An 18,290-nucleotide genomic window follows, 5' to 3' on the forward strand; every position below is an offset into this window, starting at 1 on the left:
AGTAATAGTAAAACTCCCAATGACTTCAGTAGGGCCAGGACTTCACCCCTAATATATGCTACAATTAAATCAAAACAGAGGAACAGTAAATGCTATAAGGACTGATGCTAATATATGTGTTACATTTCTTTACAGAAGAGAAGCCATTACAGAATTTTCTGTGGCTGTCTGAGATCTATGTTCTCTGTGTTATTGTAACATTAAGGTTCATATCTGAAGTAGTCTGTGCTACCACTTGGGAGACCTGGGTTTGAGGGCAAATTTAACAATCTCCCTTCTCGGTCTCATGGGGACTGAGAGCACTGCTGAAATGAAATGACACTTAATTTCTGCTAGAAGACACAGATTTATGCTTTACTCTCTAGCACCACCAAGCAGTCAAAAACTGTAACAGCAGAGAAACCACTTGGGCATCCTGCCCTCCTGGCTCTTATGGGGAGTGAAAGGCCTGAGCTGGAAAGGGTTAAAGTAGTGGCCCCAGATGGGGAGGGAGGGAATGCACACCTGCACTTAGATGCGAAGGCTTTCCATATTAAAAATAGAAATCCTCATCTGGTGAAATAAAAGATCTGCTTTAAATGTGAGAGGGAAGTGAAGGTAGGGATTGGGGTCAGGAGAAAGGAAGAGAGACCCTGGCTTAATCCTTCTTCCGTAAAGGACCAGATATTGCTGTAGAATTTAATAGTTTTGCATGAAAAGAATGAGGGAGTGACATATTTAGGTTACAGTGCAGACACCCGAGAGAGAGAGTGAAGAAGCTATTGCTACAGCCTGCCTGCTCCTATAATTTAGTATTCTCAATATGCCAGACACGCTCGTTAGTTCACTGAATGGGTTCCTCTATAACCCAAAGGGTTATTGAAAGTCCCCCCTCCCCCCTCTCAAATTCTCTGCAACAAAAATTAACTAAATGCTACCCTATAAATAGAACTTAGAAAGATTCACCTAGAGGCAAAATGTACAATAAAATGGGAATGATTTCTGTAGTTTTTCAATTATACAACATACTGAGATGATTAATGACTTGACTTTCTAATTACAATAGTTTCTGAAGGTTTTAATTTTGGAAAATGTGAGCAGAGAGGGGCTCTGTATTTCTGGCTGCATTCCACTGGAATATTTCTCCATCTCTTCTACTTTCTCAGTTCTGACCACTTCATATTCTCTGAAATACTGTGCAGTGTTCAGCTTGGTAACACAGCTGAGACAATTCATCTAATGAAATCTCCCTGTCCCGTACATGGAGTTAAACAGGCATGACACTGAAGTTATTTGCTTGCTTCTTGCCTTGTAACTTTAGTGTTTGTGTTTAGTGAGTCTCTCTCCTGCGTGGCAGCGGTTACCATTTGTGAAGTAATAAGAGGCAGGTCACAGTGCCCTCGTAATGAATTGGGTGCAATAGCAATGCATTCTGATTGCCTGTCTAATCAGGCTGCTTAATGTATCAACCCATCACACATTAGAAGCTTTAATAGTTGATTTTCTACTTCTTTACACCTTTAGCACTTCTTATATAAGGGCAAATTTGCAGAAGAATAACATTCCTCTTATTCTAAGTAGACCCCAGACCCAATGGAATTAGCATGAATCAGAATGATTTTGTGCCTCGTTTTCTTTGAAGTGTGAAATTAACACATTCTTAGGCATTGGTTACAAACTATGGGGTAGATGCGTTTGAAACCATGCTATAGGCCAGCTCAGGTGGCCAAAGATTTCTATGTAGAGCATGGTGTGACCTACCATGGTACTCAATGAATTCCCTCTCCATTCTGGACAGGGGAGTCACGCCAGAAACATGCTACAAGAACAGTTCCCTGGCACCATTCACACAGAACCTTGTTTGATAACTGCTTTTGAATAAGGTTGCTACCAACATAGTTCAATCTGTAGTGTGGGTAGGACCTACATATTTGTGTGATCTATGCAAGAATAGCTTCCTCCTATGCAGAACTTGGCACACCTTGTATTGTATTGTGTTGTGTTGGCTTGACCTGACTATAGACACATTTAATATCACTCGCATGCTACTATTTATTTCTATATATTATTGATAGTACAGAAGTGCCAGAGACCCCAGTCAGAATCTTCACCCCATTGCCCTTCGTGAGATACATGCATACATAGGAAAGATGCAGTCCTTGCCCCAGATAGCCTCCATCCTGCAAAGATATGCAAGCAGTCAGACCCCGTATGCCCATGCGTAGCCTCATAATTAATACCATGTGAACTCTATAGAAATACGTCTCAAGCCAAGCCCGTGAAAGGGCTTGTAGCTACAGGAGTCTGCTTGTGGACATCTTTCAAAGATTGAAGCCTAAGAAGGCAGTGGTGCCACTAGCAAACCACAGAGCTTCTATTTTGAATCTGGGCAGTGTACGTGTAGGACACACACACACATTGAGATTCCAGCCACAGGGATGGGAGATTCTACTTGCAGTGCCTCAGCCCAGGTTTGGAAAAGAAACGTGATACATCCAGGAAGCAGCTGTGCAAGACCAAGGCATTTTGAGTGATCGATTTCCTCCAGCAAGAAGATTCTTGTCTGTTTTGTTAAATAGCTCTTTCCCTCTAGAGCAAGCAATGGCCCAGCATAGACTAAAACACCAGCTCTATATCCCCCACCCAGCTTCTTTCCATCCCTGGCACCATTGAACTTTTTCCCAGGTAGCTGTCCACTTGGAGTAAGGATCAGAGCGCTGTCCTTTACTAACCACTAAAAAGAGGAGGGAGCAGGAGAGAAAAGCCAAGTTGAAATTCTTCCCCACACAATCCCTAAGGAAAAGGCCTTACATTTTTATCAAGGGAAAGGTCATTTTTCCAAGCTTTATCTCTGCTTCTGCTTTCCTTAAGCTGCTGTTTCCCCCCACTCCAAACTTGACATCTGGAGAGGCTGCGTTAAGTGATTTATTAAAGTTTCTGTTATTCTAGTTGTTTATTATAATCTTTTATCCAATTGACAACAAATTGTTGATTCATCCTTTCAGTGAAGTGTCTATGGGATGGGGCTAAGAAAGATGTTCTAAGGATGAGCAGCTTTAGAGATTTAGCTTTTCTGCCACCCGTGAAATCAGGGCCATGGTACAGGGTTGTAGCTTTTCATGCAAGCCTGTATTTGTATTGTAGTCCTCCTCTCAACAGCTGAATTCTCAGCAGTTCTGTTGGTTTTTTAGATATTTAAAATTCATGGGGGGGAGGGATAGCTCAGTGGTTTGAGCATTGGCCTGCTAAACCCAGGGTTGTAGTTCAATCCTTGAGGAGGACATTTAGGGATCTGGGTCAAAAATCTGTCTGGGGATTGGTCCTGCTTTGAGCACGGGGTTGGACTAGATGACCTCCTGAGGTCCCTTCCAACCCTGATATTCTATGATTCTCAGTCCCCTCTGGCTGCTTTGGGCTGAAAGTAGAAAGTGGCCCTTCATCCAGTTTGAGGATTTCCACTGCTAATGCTACAGTGACTTTTGCCTGGAGTCTGGCCTGGCAGAGATCAGGTCTTGGACCAGAGATACAAAGCTCCTTAAAGCAAGCTTTGCTACCCCCGCTCCCAACTGATTCTGTATAAAACACAGTTGGCCAGACCTGAGGATCTCAGCCTGTTTCTCTAGGCTAGTGCTTCAGTATTAATTTTGTGAGATGCTGCACTAAGTGATTCAAGCCAAGTTTCCCCCAAGATTTGTTGGAGCTGCACCCTGATAGTATGCAGACGCACGGAGGGGTTGCTATGTTCCTTTCAGATACATATTTATCTTTCTATGATTTTATGTTTTGCATTAGTCTTTGCCCCTAGTGTGCTTGTCCACAAACAGGAGGGTTTGCTATAAATTATGAATTAATATCAATAATGTATCTAGGACCACAAATGTACATGACTTTATACTGTGGTAGGTCAGCCCCAAAGATCTTCTAATCTAAAGGCAGGCACACAAGCAAGATAGAGTAGAACATAACTATGGGGAGAGGGGGAAGCATGGCCATTATTGGATGCTTCACAGAAAAGTTGTAGTCGTTCCATGGAGGAGATGAAGAGAACTTTGTGTGCAGAGCAGAGAGCTTATCCCAGGAATATAGGGTGGCATGAAAAGACACAACGTGGGTATTGGGCTAAAGGGACAAATGTTCCAGTGAGAAGGGAAGCTGGGGCACAGAGAAGGGACAGGAGGAGCCTACGAGGAGAGTAAGGCAGACAAGGAAGAAGAAGAATACTGAGGATATTAGGCTTAGACAGAGTGAGCTTTCCTCGCTTCTTTACAGGAATCTCTCTCTGTCCCTCTTCTCTTTCTGCTTCCTACCTGTACTGGATGCTGGTGCTTAGCTTCCTCCAGAGCCATGACAGTGCCACTCCATGCATCAGCAAGCGGTGGCACTCTAAGAAAACTGCATCTGTCAGTCCCCGGAGCAAAGTACTTTGTCTTTTTAATACACATCTCATAGCAGCTGGGAAAGCAAGAGCCCCGGGAACAGGCCTGAGCCTCACAACACTCCCCTCAGCCCTAGAATAATATTTGCATTGAGGCTGGAAATACAGACAAACTCTAAGCAAACCTAAAACAAGCAGCCGGTCTCCTGCCATTGGTAGCTAACGTTAAACATCTCATGTTCTGTCACTTGGACAAGTGATTGAGTCACCCTTTTTGTTTCATGGCTTTGTGTTTTAGAGGTTGAAAAGCTGGATTGATGAGCTTTGCCAGAGAAAAACATTTGAAGAGTAAGTGAAGCTGATGACACGTTACTTTACAGTTTAGTGGAATTCAGCAAATCTCATTCTATTATCCTGTCAAAGTTTCACAAAAGGAAGACCTGAAAGCATATTTTTAGAAGATCCTTAATAGAAGCCAGGAGCCATGAATACATCTGCTAAGTTCAGATATGTCTAGTGGTGACAGACCTTTGTTTTTCTATATGCTGTGAAGTAAATAATATCCCCAATGACTAATTAAGTTTAAGTAAAGTTCTGTTTAGTAATGCCGCTTCTGCCTGCACTTTGAAAAGTGTCAGAGTCCTAGAGCCATGGCTAATGATATTTTCAATTCAAAGGCTTCTCAAGGTTTACGTAAGCATATTCACTGAAGGCAGACCAAATAAAAAAGCTTCTTTTTTAAGGACAGAACTGAAATGCAGTTTTTATGTAGCATTTGAAACCAACAGCCCTTGTTTATTCTCCCAACTGAGTATCAGATATGGTCTGATAGAGGTAGGCTCACTTTCATGCCTAGAACAGTTCAAAAGCATTTCAGTAAATTCTCTGTTTGCCAAACGTACCCACACTGAACAGTATTGTTTGAAAATATAAAAGAGGATGATTATTTGCTAGGTTCTCATCATGGCTGGCTTATATAATATGCATATATGGAACAATACAGTAGAACCCTTGTATGGTCCTTTTTTAAATTTTCACAGAACAATTTCACATTAGGTGAAATTTCGCTGTCACTGGAATTGCAATTTCCGTATTGCTGTGCATTGGAACACTTAGTTACTTTCATTCTAGTCCAGTGTAAACAGAATGTCTCTGGATCTGAGGCTAAGTCTACACTACTGCTTATGTCGGCATAATTTATGTTGCTCAGGAGTGTGAATAAACCACCCCCCTGAGTGACACAAGTTACACCGACATAAGCACCGGTGTGGACAGTGCTATGTCGGCAGGAGAGCTTCTCCCGCCAACATAGCTACCGCCCCTTGCAGATGTGGTTTTATTATGCCAACAGGAGAGCTCGCTCTCTCTCCCATCAGCATAGCACGTTTTCACCAGACATGCAGCAGCGGCGCAGCTGCAGCACTGTATGTGTAGACATGCCCTGAGCTCAGGGGTGAAAGTAACTTAAAGGACTTACCGGTACGCCAGAGTCCTGAGTGGGGGCGTGGCCTCAACCGGAAGAGGCGGGGCCTTTCGAGATTTAAAGGCCCTGGGGCTCTGGCTGTGGCTGGGAGCCTCAGGGCCTTTAAATCACCACTGGAGCCACCAGCTGCAAAGGCAGCTGGGAGCCCCAGAGCCCTTTAATTCGCCCCTGAGCCCCGGGGCTCCCAGTCGCCTCTGCAGCTGGTGGCTCCGGCGGTGATTTAAAGGGCCCAGGGCTCCCCGCAGTGGCTGGAGCCCTGGGCCCTTTAAATCACTGCTGGAGAAGCCGGTCCAGTCCGGCATGGCATACTGGCTCTTGCCGGTACACCATACCAGCTTACTTTCACCTCTGCCTGAGCTCATACTCATGTAGGTAACAGGCAGAAGACATTAATAAAGTGTATTAGTTCTCCAGATTGTAACATATATCCTATCATGCAATTGGTCCCTGTACAGAACTGCCATTGGCATCAGGGACTAATATGTCCAACTGTGCAAGAATAATAATTACGACTAATTGGCTTGCTTGGTATAGGGTCAGGGTTTCAGCTGGGCCTCCACCTATGCAGGCACAAAATTGCAACGCACATACTTGTACATCCAACTGCAGACAGATCAAAAATTCTAACCTTGGCATACACGTACCTCTTAGAATTTGCACTGAAAAACACATTTGCCCAGTGGATTTCATGGGTGTAAATGATAACTCTTGCACACACATGCACACAGTTTATCTACACTTCCAAGTAAAAATACCACAGAGTTTCAGACCTTTGCCATTGACTTTAATGAGACCAGGATTTCAGCCCTTGAGTATTGGGTGAATTGAAGGCGGTATGTAGTTGTAAGACCCTAAGCTGTTTGAAATGGCTCTTGTGAGCAGAACTCAGCTGAAATTCATGAGAGTTCCAACCATCTGACAATGGCTCAGTAATAATGACAGTAAACTTCAAACAATCACTGTTTCATTCCCAGTTCTGTTTCTGAGATGAAGCACAGTGGACACAGGGAGGCCAATCACACACTTGAAAACATACTACTTGTCGAGGATTTGTATCCTGATCCCTCTGCTCTGCAGCTGTACAAAGAGGGGAGGCAGGGGAAGGAGTGACTCAGATCATATTCTTCTGCTTGGCTTTTCCTTTTACACCAAAATTCTTTGGCCATTTTTTGGCCTGGCTGTTTGTCATGAGTCTAAAATTGCTGCGCTCAGGCCCACAATGTACAGTGAGATACAAGACACAAATGACAGGCAGTAGGCTCAAGAGCTTTGAAGAGTTTGTTTGCCAGCAGGGAGACTAGTTTACTGCAGCTCTACTCTAGGGGCATCTGTCTGCACTTTCCAAGAGCCAGACTCCAAATGAGGCAGCTGTTCCAAACATGTATAAATAAAAGAAGTGTGTTCCTATGGGAACCTTTGCAATATTAGATTACCTATTCCTCAGCTAGAGTTTCCTTTCAGTGTAGTTTCTCATAGAGAATCGTAGACTTCGGGGTACATTTTCAGAGCAGTGCATGTGGAATTATGCTTCTTAGCTCACTAAAAAACATACTTAGGATTTATCCCATAGACAATCCATTTGTAAAGTGACCTTAAATCCTGAACAATAGGCTGACTGTCCTTCTTACAAACCAAATTGTTTAAAACAGATTTGCAAAAATGTCATGGAGAAATATCAATCCAGACACAGGCTCACCTACATTAGATGATGATGATGATGATGATGAAAGAAAAATGTATGACATACCCACCCACCAATAAATATTATTTTATCACAGCTGAGTGGGTGAGTAGAATTTTGCAAGTGTAATTTAAGGACTTTCTATTGTGTGTTTATCTCCTAAAATTTCAGTGTGGGGAAAGCACCAGAAAATCATTATAGGAATCCATCTACTCCTTATTCTGCACAAAATAAACAGATTTAAAGTCAAACTTTACTACTGCATATACCTAACAGCTCTTTGGGACAGGGACTGATTTTTACTATGTTTTTGAACAACTACTAGCGCAATGGAGTTCAAATCCTGGTTATCACCTCTCGGTGCTACTGTAATAGCAATAAAAAATAGCAATACTTAATAATATATGGGCCTTCAGGAAGTCAAAAATCTGTCCTCTGTTCTGAAGGGTTTTTAAAAAATATTCTTCAAGTTCAGGGAAGTTTTCCACTTCCTGATCTAGAAGCCCTCTCTGTGAATAGTTTATATTCAGTATTGAGGTGGGTGCTACCCTAACAGTATCTTCTATCCAAGGAGCTAAAGAATTTCTACAGAAAGGCTGTATCATCAAAGGCTGCAGTATGAACCATGTGCTTAGTCAATATTGCAGATATATACTTTGCTCTTGATTTGTGTATTCAAGGTGGACTGGTTTACACAATTAAGATATTGTTTCTATAGCAAGCTAATTTTTTTTTTTAAGAAAATTTTGTTCATTAGTACCAAACCAATTTTGATTTGTATTTAAAATGGAATATTAATTATATGAAGCATTAGTTTAGATAGTGGCATGGTAGATGCAATGAGATTAGAGCCGGGACAGCTATTTGCAATTAGTTAGATTAATTTAGCTTCTTTTTCTATTTGTATTATCCATGAACAGACATAAAGTACACAGATTTGCTAGTGGTCCAAAATTATTTAACAAATGGCTTATGTGAACATATTTCATTCTGTGGATTGCTCAGAAATGGTTCACTTCAACTAAGCCCTGATCCAAAGTCCCTTGAAGTCAATGGAAGGACTCCCATTTATTTTAATGGGCTTTGGATCAGGGCTTGGTTGCTTCAGATAATTGCTATTCATAGTTAGATTTGTATGCCTACTGCTAAATGGCATGGTATTGTTTCTGCCTCTGGGCTGGACGATTCTCAGCCCCACAAAGAGATTTTGCAAGGATCACCAAACGCTTCCTCTTTACAGAAAAGTCCTACAGGATATAATAGAAAACGATAGCCTTTCTATGTATTTTTTAAACCATTCTATAGAATTAAATAGAAATTCATATCTTTGTGTGATAGAATTCTGTAGAATGGTCCAAGTAACCTATGGAAAGGAGCTTATTCATGATTAAAGTCTGTATTTCACATAACGTCTATCAAAACCTATTTTTTCATTGTTATACAGTTCTGTAGGACTCTTCCAAAGGGCCTTCAGGACTGTTCATGCAAGTATTTCTATGAGTTTTCATCACATTGTCTCTTTCTATGGACATCCTTGCAACCAACAAGATTCAATATGCTTTTTACTCAAAACCAAAACATTAGTTATAAGTTTGTAGTCTCTGTGGAATATTTCAAATACTTGGCAGTGATCCATGTTTTGCACGTTGAAGGAATTCTCTAGTTTTAAATCATTACATTCATACCAACCTGTCTCAACAACAGAGCAGCATGAGATTCCTTCGAAGAATTCTTGTGACCCAGTGCAGGACACTGAGGTAAATAAAGATGACCTTTGAGTACTCTGCACTCAGAAGAAAAAGGAACAGTATTCTATACAGGAAGCTCAAACAAATGTGCTTCACAGAAATGGACTTGTGCTTTGTGTTTCTCTAAGCCATTGTATCAATGTAGGCTGGAATTTTCAAAGGAACCTCAGGGAATTTGGTGCCCCACTCCAATTGAAATTCACCTAACTCCCTTGCATTCCTTTGAAAAACCCCAGCCACAGGCTTAATGCATAATATCTGTATACCACTCACTGGACATGACATGTCATGTATGTTCAGGGTCCAACACATAGAAGCGAGGTGATCAGAGACAAACTTTTATTTCTCTCTATGAACGTACATCTATGTATACACTTATAATGCTTGAGTGAAGGGAAATAGAAGGTCAAAATGTTGGATCCCAGACATACAGCACATATTATATCTGGTGAACTGTACAAATGCACCTTCCCTGCTATTGTGAGACTATATGTGATTAATATGGAAGCTGAGGAATCTAGATGTCTTACTTTGGCAGCATTCCCTGGAATAGTGGGCACACACTTTGAACAGCTTGCCAACTATTTATGAGGGTAAAATATTCAAAAGCACCCTGGTCACTTATTAGTCTAACTGCTATTGACTTTCAAGGGGATTTAGGCTAGGTTTGCATGGCTCTGCAGTTCATACTACAGGGCTATGAATGCAGCGTGCACTAGAGTGGTGCTTGGTAACTGCCCTGTGTGGATACTGCTGGTACAAACTAACAGGTACCTAGTTTGGGTTAACGTAGTCCTCTTTGAACAGGACTAAGTGAACATGAACTAGCTACCTTTTAGTTTGTGCCCGCAGCATCCACATGGGGGAGCTGCAGCACATCAGGCTAGTGTGCACTGCAATTCACACCCATAGTCCACACTGCAGGGCTCTGAAGTGACTGAGGCCTCGGCTACACACCGTTTTTGTACTGATATAACAAAGTTTGTTAGGGGTATGATTTTTTAACCAACATAGTTATATTGGTACAACCCCTAGTGTGGATGCACTGGTATAAAGGTGCCTTACACCAACCAGTGTAACTTATTCCTCTTCCTATATGAGAATAAACTATACTGGTCTAAGTACATTTATAGCATTCACACAGTGGGATGTTATACTGCTTTAACTGACAAGGCCTTAGGCATTTCTGAAAATTGTACTCATTGACTTTAACAAGAACCCAAAATGGTCTCTAAGCATTTATTCTTTTTTGTGACTTATGTTTCCCCATTGCTGTGCCTTCTGAGCTCATCATTCAAATGATTGCACTTTATTAGCAGGCTGATGCTCCTATGAAGCAATAGCCTGCTATATAAGTTGCCTGTGTAAATGTAGCTTTGAGACATTGTTTCTTTTATGAAAACTGCTGGGACCGATTTGGATGCTATTGAAATTGTATATTTTGCATTTTGACCACAACACAAATTAGATATCATTGCCCAGGCACTGTTTGGGGGGCTATAAATTAGTATTAATTTAAGATACTGTGGAGATGGAGCAGTGACAGAGACAAAGTATTGCTTCTGTAAATAGCCAGAATGAAGCCATGAGTTGAGGTTAGTGGATAAATTAGTAAATATTTCTATTCAGCTAAGAATAGGAATTCTCTTTCCTCTGTCCCACAGAACTACACCTTTGCTGCTGGGCTCATGGAGGAGACATGCTGTAGGGAAATACAGTGCATGGCGTGGAAATGTATTCCCTTTTTTAAAATATAAATCTTCCATATACTGAGTGCTGAGGAGATTTCTTGATGATTGTAACTGGAGTCAGGCCTGAATCAGAATGCCAGACCTTTGGGAAAATTCAGATCTGGATCTAACGTTAATGGCTGGACAAACCAAAATCTTGGGTCAGACATCCCCAATCTTTGGGAAAGTTAGATCTGGTTCAGGCTCCTCTCTAATTAAAGCACGCTAGTAGGTGTAAGGCACAAAGTTAAAAGCCAATTGAATGTAACCACATAAGACAGTAGTTCTCAAACTTTAGCAACTCGAGGCCCCCCCCATTTTGATTTAAAATTTTTCACAAACCCCAAAGCCAGCTTCTAATTTTCCCCGGGGGTGCTCAACCCCCACTCAACCCCCACTCAACTCCTGCCCCCTCCTCTTCTCCACCTCTTTCCACCCCCTCCCTCGAGCACGCCCCATCCCCACTCCTCCTCCTCCCTCCCAGCGCCTCCTGCACGCTGCTGAACAGCTATTCCATAGCATACAGGAGGCACTGGGAGGGACGGGGAAGAGTTAATCAGCGGGGCCGGCAACCCAGGACATGACTCACAGACCCCCTGGAGTACCCTCGTGGACCCCAAGGAGTCCACAGACTCCAGTTTGAGAACCACTGGCCTAAGATATGCAATGGTTCCACAGTTCAATTGCAGAATATTTACTAGGACCTTTTATCAATGACAACAAAGCTCTATTTATGTCCAGAGTTCTAAAAAGGTGGAGTATCGTCTAGTGTTTAGTACAGGTGCTGGGACTCATGTGTCCTGGGTTCTATTCTTAGTTCTCCTGCTTACATGCTATGTAACCTTTAGCAAGCCACTTAACTTTTCTGTGTTGCAGTTTGCCCATCTGTAAAATGTATATAATAATGTAGCTCATAGTTATCACAGTGGGCTGATCAATATTTGTAAGACATTATGGATTTGAGTGGTTACAGAGAGGCAACAAATTAATAAAGCCTTTCAGGATAATACTTAAACTATTATTTAAACACCCTCACCCCCTGCAAAAGTATTCCTTCAAAAAGTTTTTTCTCCAAAGATACAATAGATGAGCTGCTCCCAAAACCAACTTTTTGTCTCCTTCCCTATAAAAGCTCATCCAATGCAGAATAAAAATGTCAAGTATCATTATACATACAAAAAATAAGTTGATATCTCAGGGAGGAAAAGAACATCTTTTATGTTTTTATTAGTCAGTGTGTCCTTTTGAAGGAGAAAAGTCATTTCATTCATGTAATAAAGGTTATAACAGAAAAGCAGAGCGATTTTAAAAATGAAAAAGGTCTGATCTAAAATCAGCTTTGGTACAATGGAGACTAAAGGATAAAATATTACCACTGCCTAACCATTCTTGAAAGCCATCTAAGTTTTTCAGGGGTAAAATCAGCCAGGTTGTGACAACCTTACCTGCCATTAGTTAGCAGCTTGCCTCACTGAAATCACCAAGGAAACTGCATTGTTGCAAATAATCTCGAGTGTCCTTTCCAGCGACGTCTCCAACCAGTGTGCCTGGAGATGCTCTGTTACCGTAACCACCGCAAATCACTATATATCTTGCCTTATTCTTTTATGTTTCCCTGGAAATACAGTTCTCTTGGGGCTTCTTGTTTTCTTTTCCCTGGGCATGCTCAATTTGTGTTTGCCTGTTATCTGAGAAGAGCCGGTAAAGGACAGTCTTTACCTGATAGCTTTTGATGATCGAGGATAAATAAACCCATTGGCAGTGTGGTGGTGGTGGTCAGTACCACTGAAAGACAGCTTGGGGATGTTCTTTGTCAGATAAACTAATTTGCAGGAACCTGATAGCAGTGATGCATAAAATATTGATGCCTAGAATTGCTACTAAAATAGCAATTTACAAGCAGTTGTGAAGCCAAAATGAGATATTTGGAGACAGTTACTCTGGGAATGTGTGGTGTGTGCACATGTGTTTGATTCACGATCCTGAATAAAAGCCCTTCACGCTGAAGGCAACTGATGCAACTCTTGCATCAAATCTGATGCAACTCATTTCAAGTCACTTTAACTGTGGTGTCATGTCAATTTTACAGCACTGGTCAACACCCTTCTCAAGGCCTGTCCTTGGACGACATGAGGAGGAATTTCCAGTACCCGCCTATTGACAGAAACGGTGAGTCCAAGCAGAATTCTCATCTTCAGCAAAAGCTGAGCTTAATTGTACTTGTTTTCCTTGGGGCTGATGTACTTGTCTTTGAATTTAAGTGACATGAGTGATGAGAGGCTTTTTTCACCCCAAGCTGAAAATGATCAGCCCTTAGGGGGACCAAACCATGTCGGCAAAGAAGACCAAAGCTCCACTGGCTCTCGGGGGTGGCTCTCAGTAGAGGGGAGTGCCACCTCTGCAGCATTGTCACTACCTTCTCATGGAGGTCCCCTGGCAGATATTCATTGGGGATTAAAATCTAGAGCTGAAGGAGACACAAGCAGGAGGACTTGTTCCCTAATGGCCTCCTAGATGCATTTAAGCATACAGTGCTATAGTCACCTAAGGCATCAACAAATTCTTTGAAAAGGCATTTGCTGTGACAGTTGCTTATTACATCTAATCACCAATGTCACACTGTTACCTTGTAGCTGTTTGTCGTAGCTACCTGTTTTCTTTGGTCATATACTGAGACCGTACGGGCCAGATTTTTAAAGGTATTTTATTAAAGGTATCAAGTGAAATCAATTGCAGTTAGAGGCCTAAATACCTTTAAAAATCTAGCCCTGAGCTCTTTGGGGCAGGGACTGTCTGTTCATTATAAGTGTGTAAAGTCCCTCACCCAGTGTGCCCTGAGCCCTGACTGGGGCCTTTGGGCACTGCTGTAGTGCAAATAAAAAGTAACGATAGTTGTAAAAACGGGTTTATGGCGCTAGAGTAAATGGAAACATTTAAGTAAAAGAAGCTTAAGTACCTCAGACTTGTTGCTGCTTCTTGTGGTTCAGCTCAGTTTGTCAAAAGGATCCTGGTATGTCACAGGCTGGTTTGGGAACAGGTTCTTCTGAGAAGAAATTAGAGCTCCACATGTGACATTCTCACTGTTTGCTTTAAATGTGACACTTACTCATTGTTGCAGGGGGGTTCACGGGACAACTGTAAAACCTGGAATGCTGTCAAAAGAAAGTGCGCTGCCCAGAAATAGCCTTAGCCCAGTGGCAGTAGAGAATGGTGTGTCGATAACACAGAGGTGTTATCAAGAACGAGCACTATCAATGGCAATAGCATTAAGAAGTTCCACGGGAAATAACGCTAATAATAAATAACATGGGGCACACTTCTTCCATAGCACTTTACTAAGGAGAGCCAGTGGGATTATCCCCAACGTATTACAAATAGGGCAACTGAAGCTCAGAAAGTTGAACTGACTTGGCCAAGGTGATACAGCAAGGATGTGAACATAACCCAGGTCTCCTGTGCTTTCTCCCCCAGACCACAGCAGCAATTAAAGGCAGCAGGGTGCAGTTAAATAGCTACTAGACTCTCAAACGCAGGTGCCCGAAGTGATGTTCCTGAATCCAGATTATGACATGAATAAGTGGCCAGATTTTCAAACATGCTGAGCACCCAGCAGCTCCCACTGAAGTCCCCTAATGACAGTTAGTTCTGTGCCCAGGGAGGACTGTCTCTCTGCTCCATCTCAGGACCACACTCATGACTGCTTCTCTCACTGGCTCCTCGCTTTTTTGACTTCCTGCCTCTCCACCCACACACATCTTGCCAATCAGTCCCCTAGCCCATACATTTGCAACCAGTTCCACGGAACCCCATTATTCTCCCTGAATTAGTTCTTGCTCAGGCCTTGCCATGCGGCCCAGTGCCTTGAGCAGTGGGTTCTGTTGTTTCCAGCTCTCACTATGTAAAATTGGCTAAATTGCTCCTTCCATTTATCCGGAATGAAGGGTGCTGAGCGCACCCATTGGTTTAACCAGGTCTGTGATTGTCTAGTGATCAAAGACCTTTTTGGTGACAACCATTAACACTTTCCACCATAACCATACAATATATCGGTAGGTACTTAAAATCCACAGTTATATTAAAATATGATTAGCAATTTAGAGTTGTTTAAAGAACTGTGCTTCCAGCTCCGCAGCCACACACATCACCACCCAGAATTCAAGTATCTTGGGACTTGTTCAGTTCTGGGTGGAATCTGCAGGCCACATGTCTTCTTAGAGTACATCTCTGTATTGTGATGTCTCCACAGGTAAATTTCCGCATCACAGGTAAATTATTACACACGTGTATAGAAGCCCCGCATGCCTTTGGCCTCAGTAGTGGAAATTTCAGCAGTTACACTGATTCTGCACTAAACTCTTCAGTAGTCAATGGACATTTTGCACTCACCAGCGTAGTGGCAGCCATAAGTCCAGATGGACAGGAATTTTGGATCCCAGTGATGTTTGCTATAGTAGGCAGCTCTGATGCCCCTAACTGCATATAGAGGAGTGTGTCACACTCAAGGGGCTAAATGATAGGCACTAAGGTTGGACAATGACTTTTCTTCCTGGGGGTGAAGCGGTGGTTTGGGGCACAATAGAGGTGTTGCTCTTACTCCAAGAATCTTTATTTTGTGTACCTGCCTTTGAGGATATTTTTCCTCTTGTAAATAGGATTAAGGTGTCCAAGAGCCTTAGAAATGCTCTCACTCATCCATGTTTCTCCTTTTATGTGACTAGGTAGCTCAGGGGTGAGCAGTGATAGAATCTGCCTATACTAGTGATCCCCAAACTGTGGGGCACTCCCCCTAGGGGGGCATGGCGGAACGATCTGGGGGGCGCAGAGGGACCCAGGCCAGCCCCCACGGTGGGCGGGGAGGGAGCACCACCCAGCCCCGCCCTGCTCCCAACTCTGCTCCAGCCTCAGTCCCAGCTCCCAGCCCCGCCCCCTAGCCTCAGCCCATCTGCAGCTCTGCTCCTGGCCCCAGCTCCACCCCCAGTCCTGGCTGTGGCTCCACTCCCGGCCCCAGCCCTGCCCCTGTCCGTGACCCCCCCCCCAGGAGCCACGGCCACACTCCCGGCTCCAGGGAAGGAGGGGAGTGCAGACAAGGATAAGGGAGGGCGTGACTGGGAAAAGTTTGGGGCCCACTGCTCTATACTGCAGTCAAGGGTTGTGATGGCAGCACATGTAGATGTACTCAAGCTAGCTTCAATCTAGCTAGCTTGGGTCTTGGAGCCGTGAAGCCACAGCAGCATGTGTTTCAGCAGTGACTGTACTAGCCCACCCAGAACCCTGGGCAATAACTTGGGCGGCTAGCACACACTGTATGTGGCTTCACTGCTCTGGCACCTGATAAAGCTATCTAGATAAAGCTAGCTTGGCTATGTCTACAAAACTGAGTCCAACCCAGCCGTACCCCTAGATAGGGCTGGGTTGGAAATCATTTCCATTTTAAGTACGCCTCTACCCTGATATAAAGCGACCCGATATAACCCAAATTCGGATATAACACGGTAAAGCAGTGCTCCCGAGGGGGGGCGGGGCTGCACGCTCCGGTGGATCAAAGCAAGTTCGATATAATGCGGTTTCACCTATAACGCGGTAAGATTTTTTGGCTCCCGAGGACAGCGTTATATCGGGGTAGAGGGGTATATGAAGGTGTACCATGATTCCACACAAGTATTCTTTTATTAGTCCAAAGGCCACATGGTGCTAATTACATCCAAAATGCCAATACAGGCACATACACACTTAGATTTTATGTCCTAGCAGCAATACAGTTATAAGCATTGGTCAAAATACTCACAACAGAACCAGGCCCAGGAGATTCCTTCCCATCAAGGTGTGACTCAAAAGGGGAAGGAAAAAGCTCTGACAATAAAACTTCTCAAATCCTTGTTTTTTATACACTAAACAAAAAAGTGATGTTATCGCTGGTTATTGGGCTTTAGTCAAAGATACAAAAGGGAGTTTTAGGGCTAAACCCTGTGCCTGGTGCCCAGTGAACCAGGTTTCCTATATTTCTGTTAGATCAGCACAGAGCTTCAGTAAGATGACACAGCTATTTCCAAGGCCATTACACATTTAACGCAAACAACTTTTCTTTCATGTGATCTTATTCTTTGGTCACTCACTTTGAGCCTAGTGCTCATTCAAATTCTCAAAATCAATTTAAAACCAAAGTTTGCTTAGGCCCCTGTAAGCCCGTTCTCCTCCAGGCTGCTAATGTGCAGTGGTGCTGAGCTTAGCTGTTGAGGTTTTTGTTTGATTATTTTTTTTCTCCTTCTTTACTATATGTTTTATCTTTTGCCAAGAAATATTTGGGTTATTAACTTTTTTCTGTTACGTGACATCTGACTAGAGCTGTATAATGCCTCGGTAGCCAGAAATTTGAGATGATTGGGTCAGATTTAGACAAGTTACAGCAGAGCCATAAGAACAACAATAACTGTTGGCCAGCGAACCAGTTCACCTTTAATTGGAAACATAATGCAATGGCAGTAGATCCCCTCTTGATAACCTCCAAGAATTAAAGCATAAAGAATTATTCATAACAGGCTGCTTACTTTGGCCCTTTTGGACCCCAATTTGAAAGCTCAAAAAAGATATTTTAATATAAAACATACACTGTATTATTAAAATACTTGACTCAAGTTTTGTGTCAAGCATTGATGTTTTACTGTGCCTGATTGCTGTTAACTCCTCGCATGAACGATAGGGTCTGTAGGCTTTGTGTTTTATTTCTGAAATTTTCCTCAGAAGATTATATTGACTTGGGGTTCATAGGCAGCAAAAAGACATCAGCATGTGCATTGCTTATTTATCTCAAAAAGACATTCGCATTATCTTTATGGCATGGTCCCTGGCTGGAAAGGAGAAAAGTGTTGCTATGTTGAGGGGTGATTGTGAATAACACGTGAACTTCTCTGCTTTATGCAGGTTACGTGTCTGATCCCATGAGTTCTATGCGATTTCATTCCTGCAGTAATAGTGGCAGCTTTGAAGACAGCAGCTGACAGCATGAACCATCTACCTGGAGAGAGATTCCCCATCAACTGACAGCAGCAATTCTTACTGTGTCAGCGTAGCTCCCAGTCATCATACATTACACCAAAGATGCCTAAATTGGCTTGTTTATTTACTGATGGTGAACATTTCTATCATAAATTATGCTGTAAGCTATTTTTCCTCCCAGCATGCTTAGGGTTTTCTGGTGGTGCACATTTGTCTTTCCTTAATAAAAGCAAATGTCCACAAGGAATGCTGCACCTTAAACTTGAACATTAATAATTTGAGAAAAGAGATTAAAGCAAAA

At 42.7% G+C, this 18,290-nt stretch overlaps 1 protein-coding gene across 1 annotated transcript in view; it reads left to right on the plus strand.

Annotated features, from left to right (window-relative positions):
* Positions 1–17,991, plus strand: part of TNNI3K (TNNI3 interacting kinase) — a 169,827-nt gene extending 151,836 nt beyond the window's left edge. Inside the window, exons 24-25 of the mRNA XM_065408995.1 lie at positions 13,086–13,165; positions 17,915–17,991. Of these exons, the coding sequence (XP_065265067.1) occupies positions 13,086–13,165; positions 17,915–17,991 (157 nt within the window). The remainder of the gene's footprint in view (positions 1–13,085; positions 13,166–17,914) is intronic.
* Positions 17,992–18,290: the final 299 nt, after the last annotated feature.

Source organism: Emys orbicularis, chromosome 8 (genome assembly GCF_028017835.1).
Source record: "Emys orbicularis isolate rEmyOrb1 chromosome 8, rEmyOrb1.hap1, whole genome shotgun sequence".
NCBI classification, from domain to species: Eukaryota; Metazoa; Chordata; order Testudines; family Emydidae; genus Emys; species Emys orbicularis.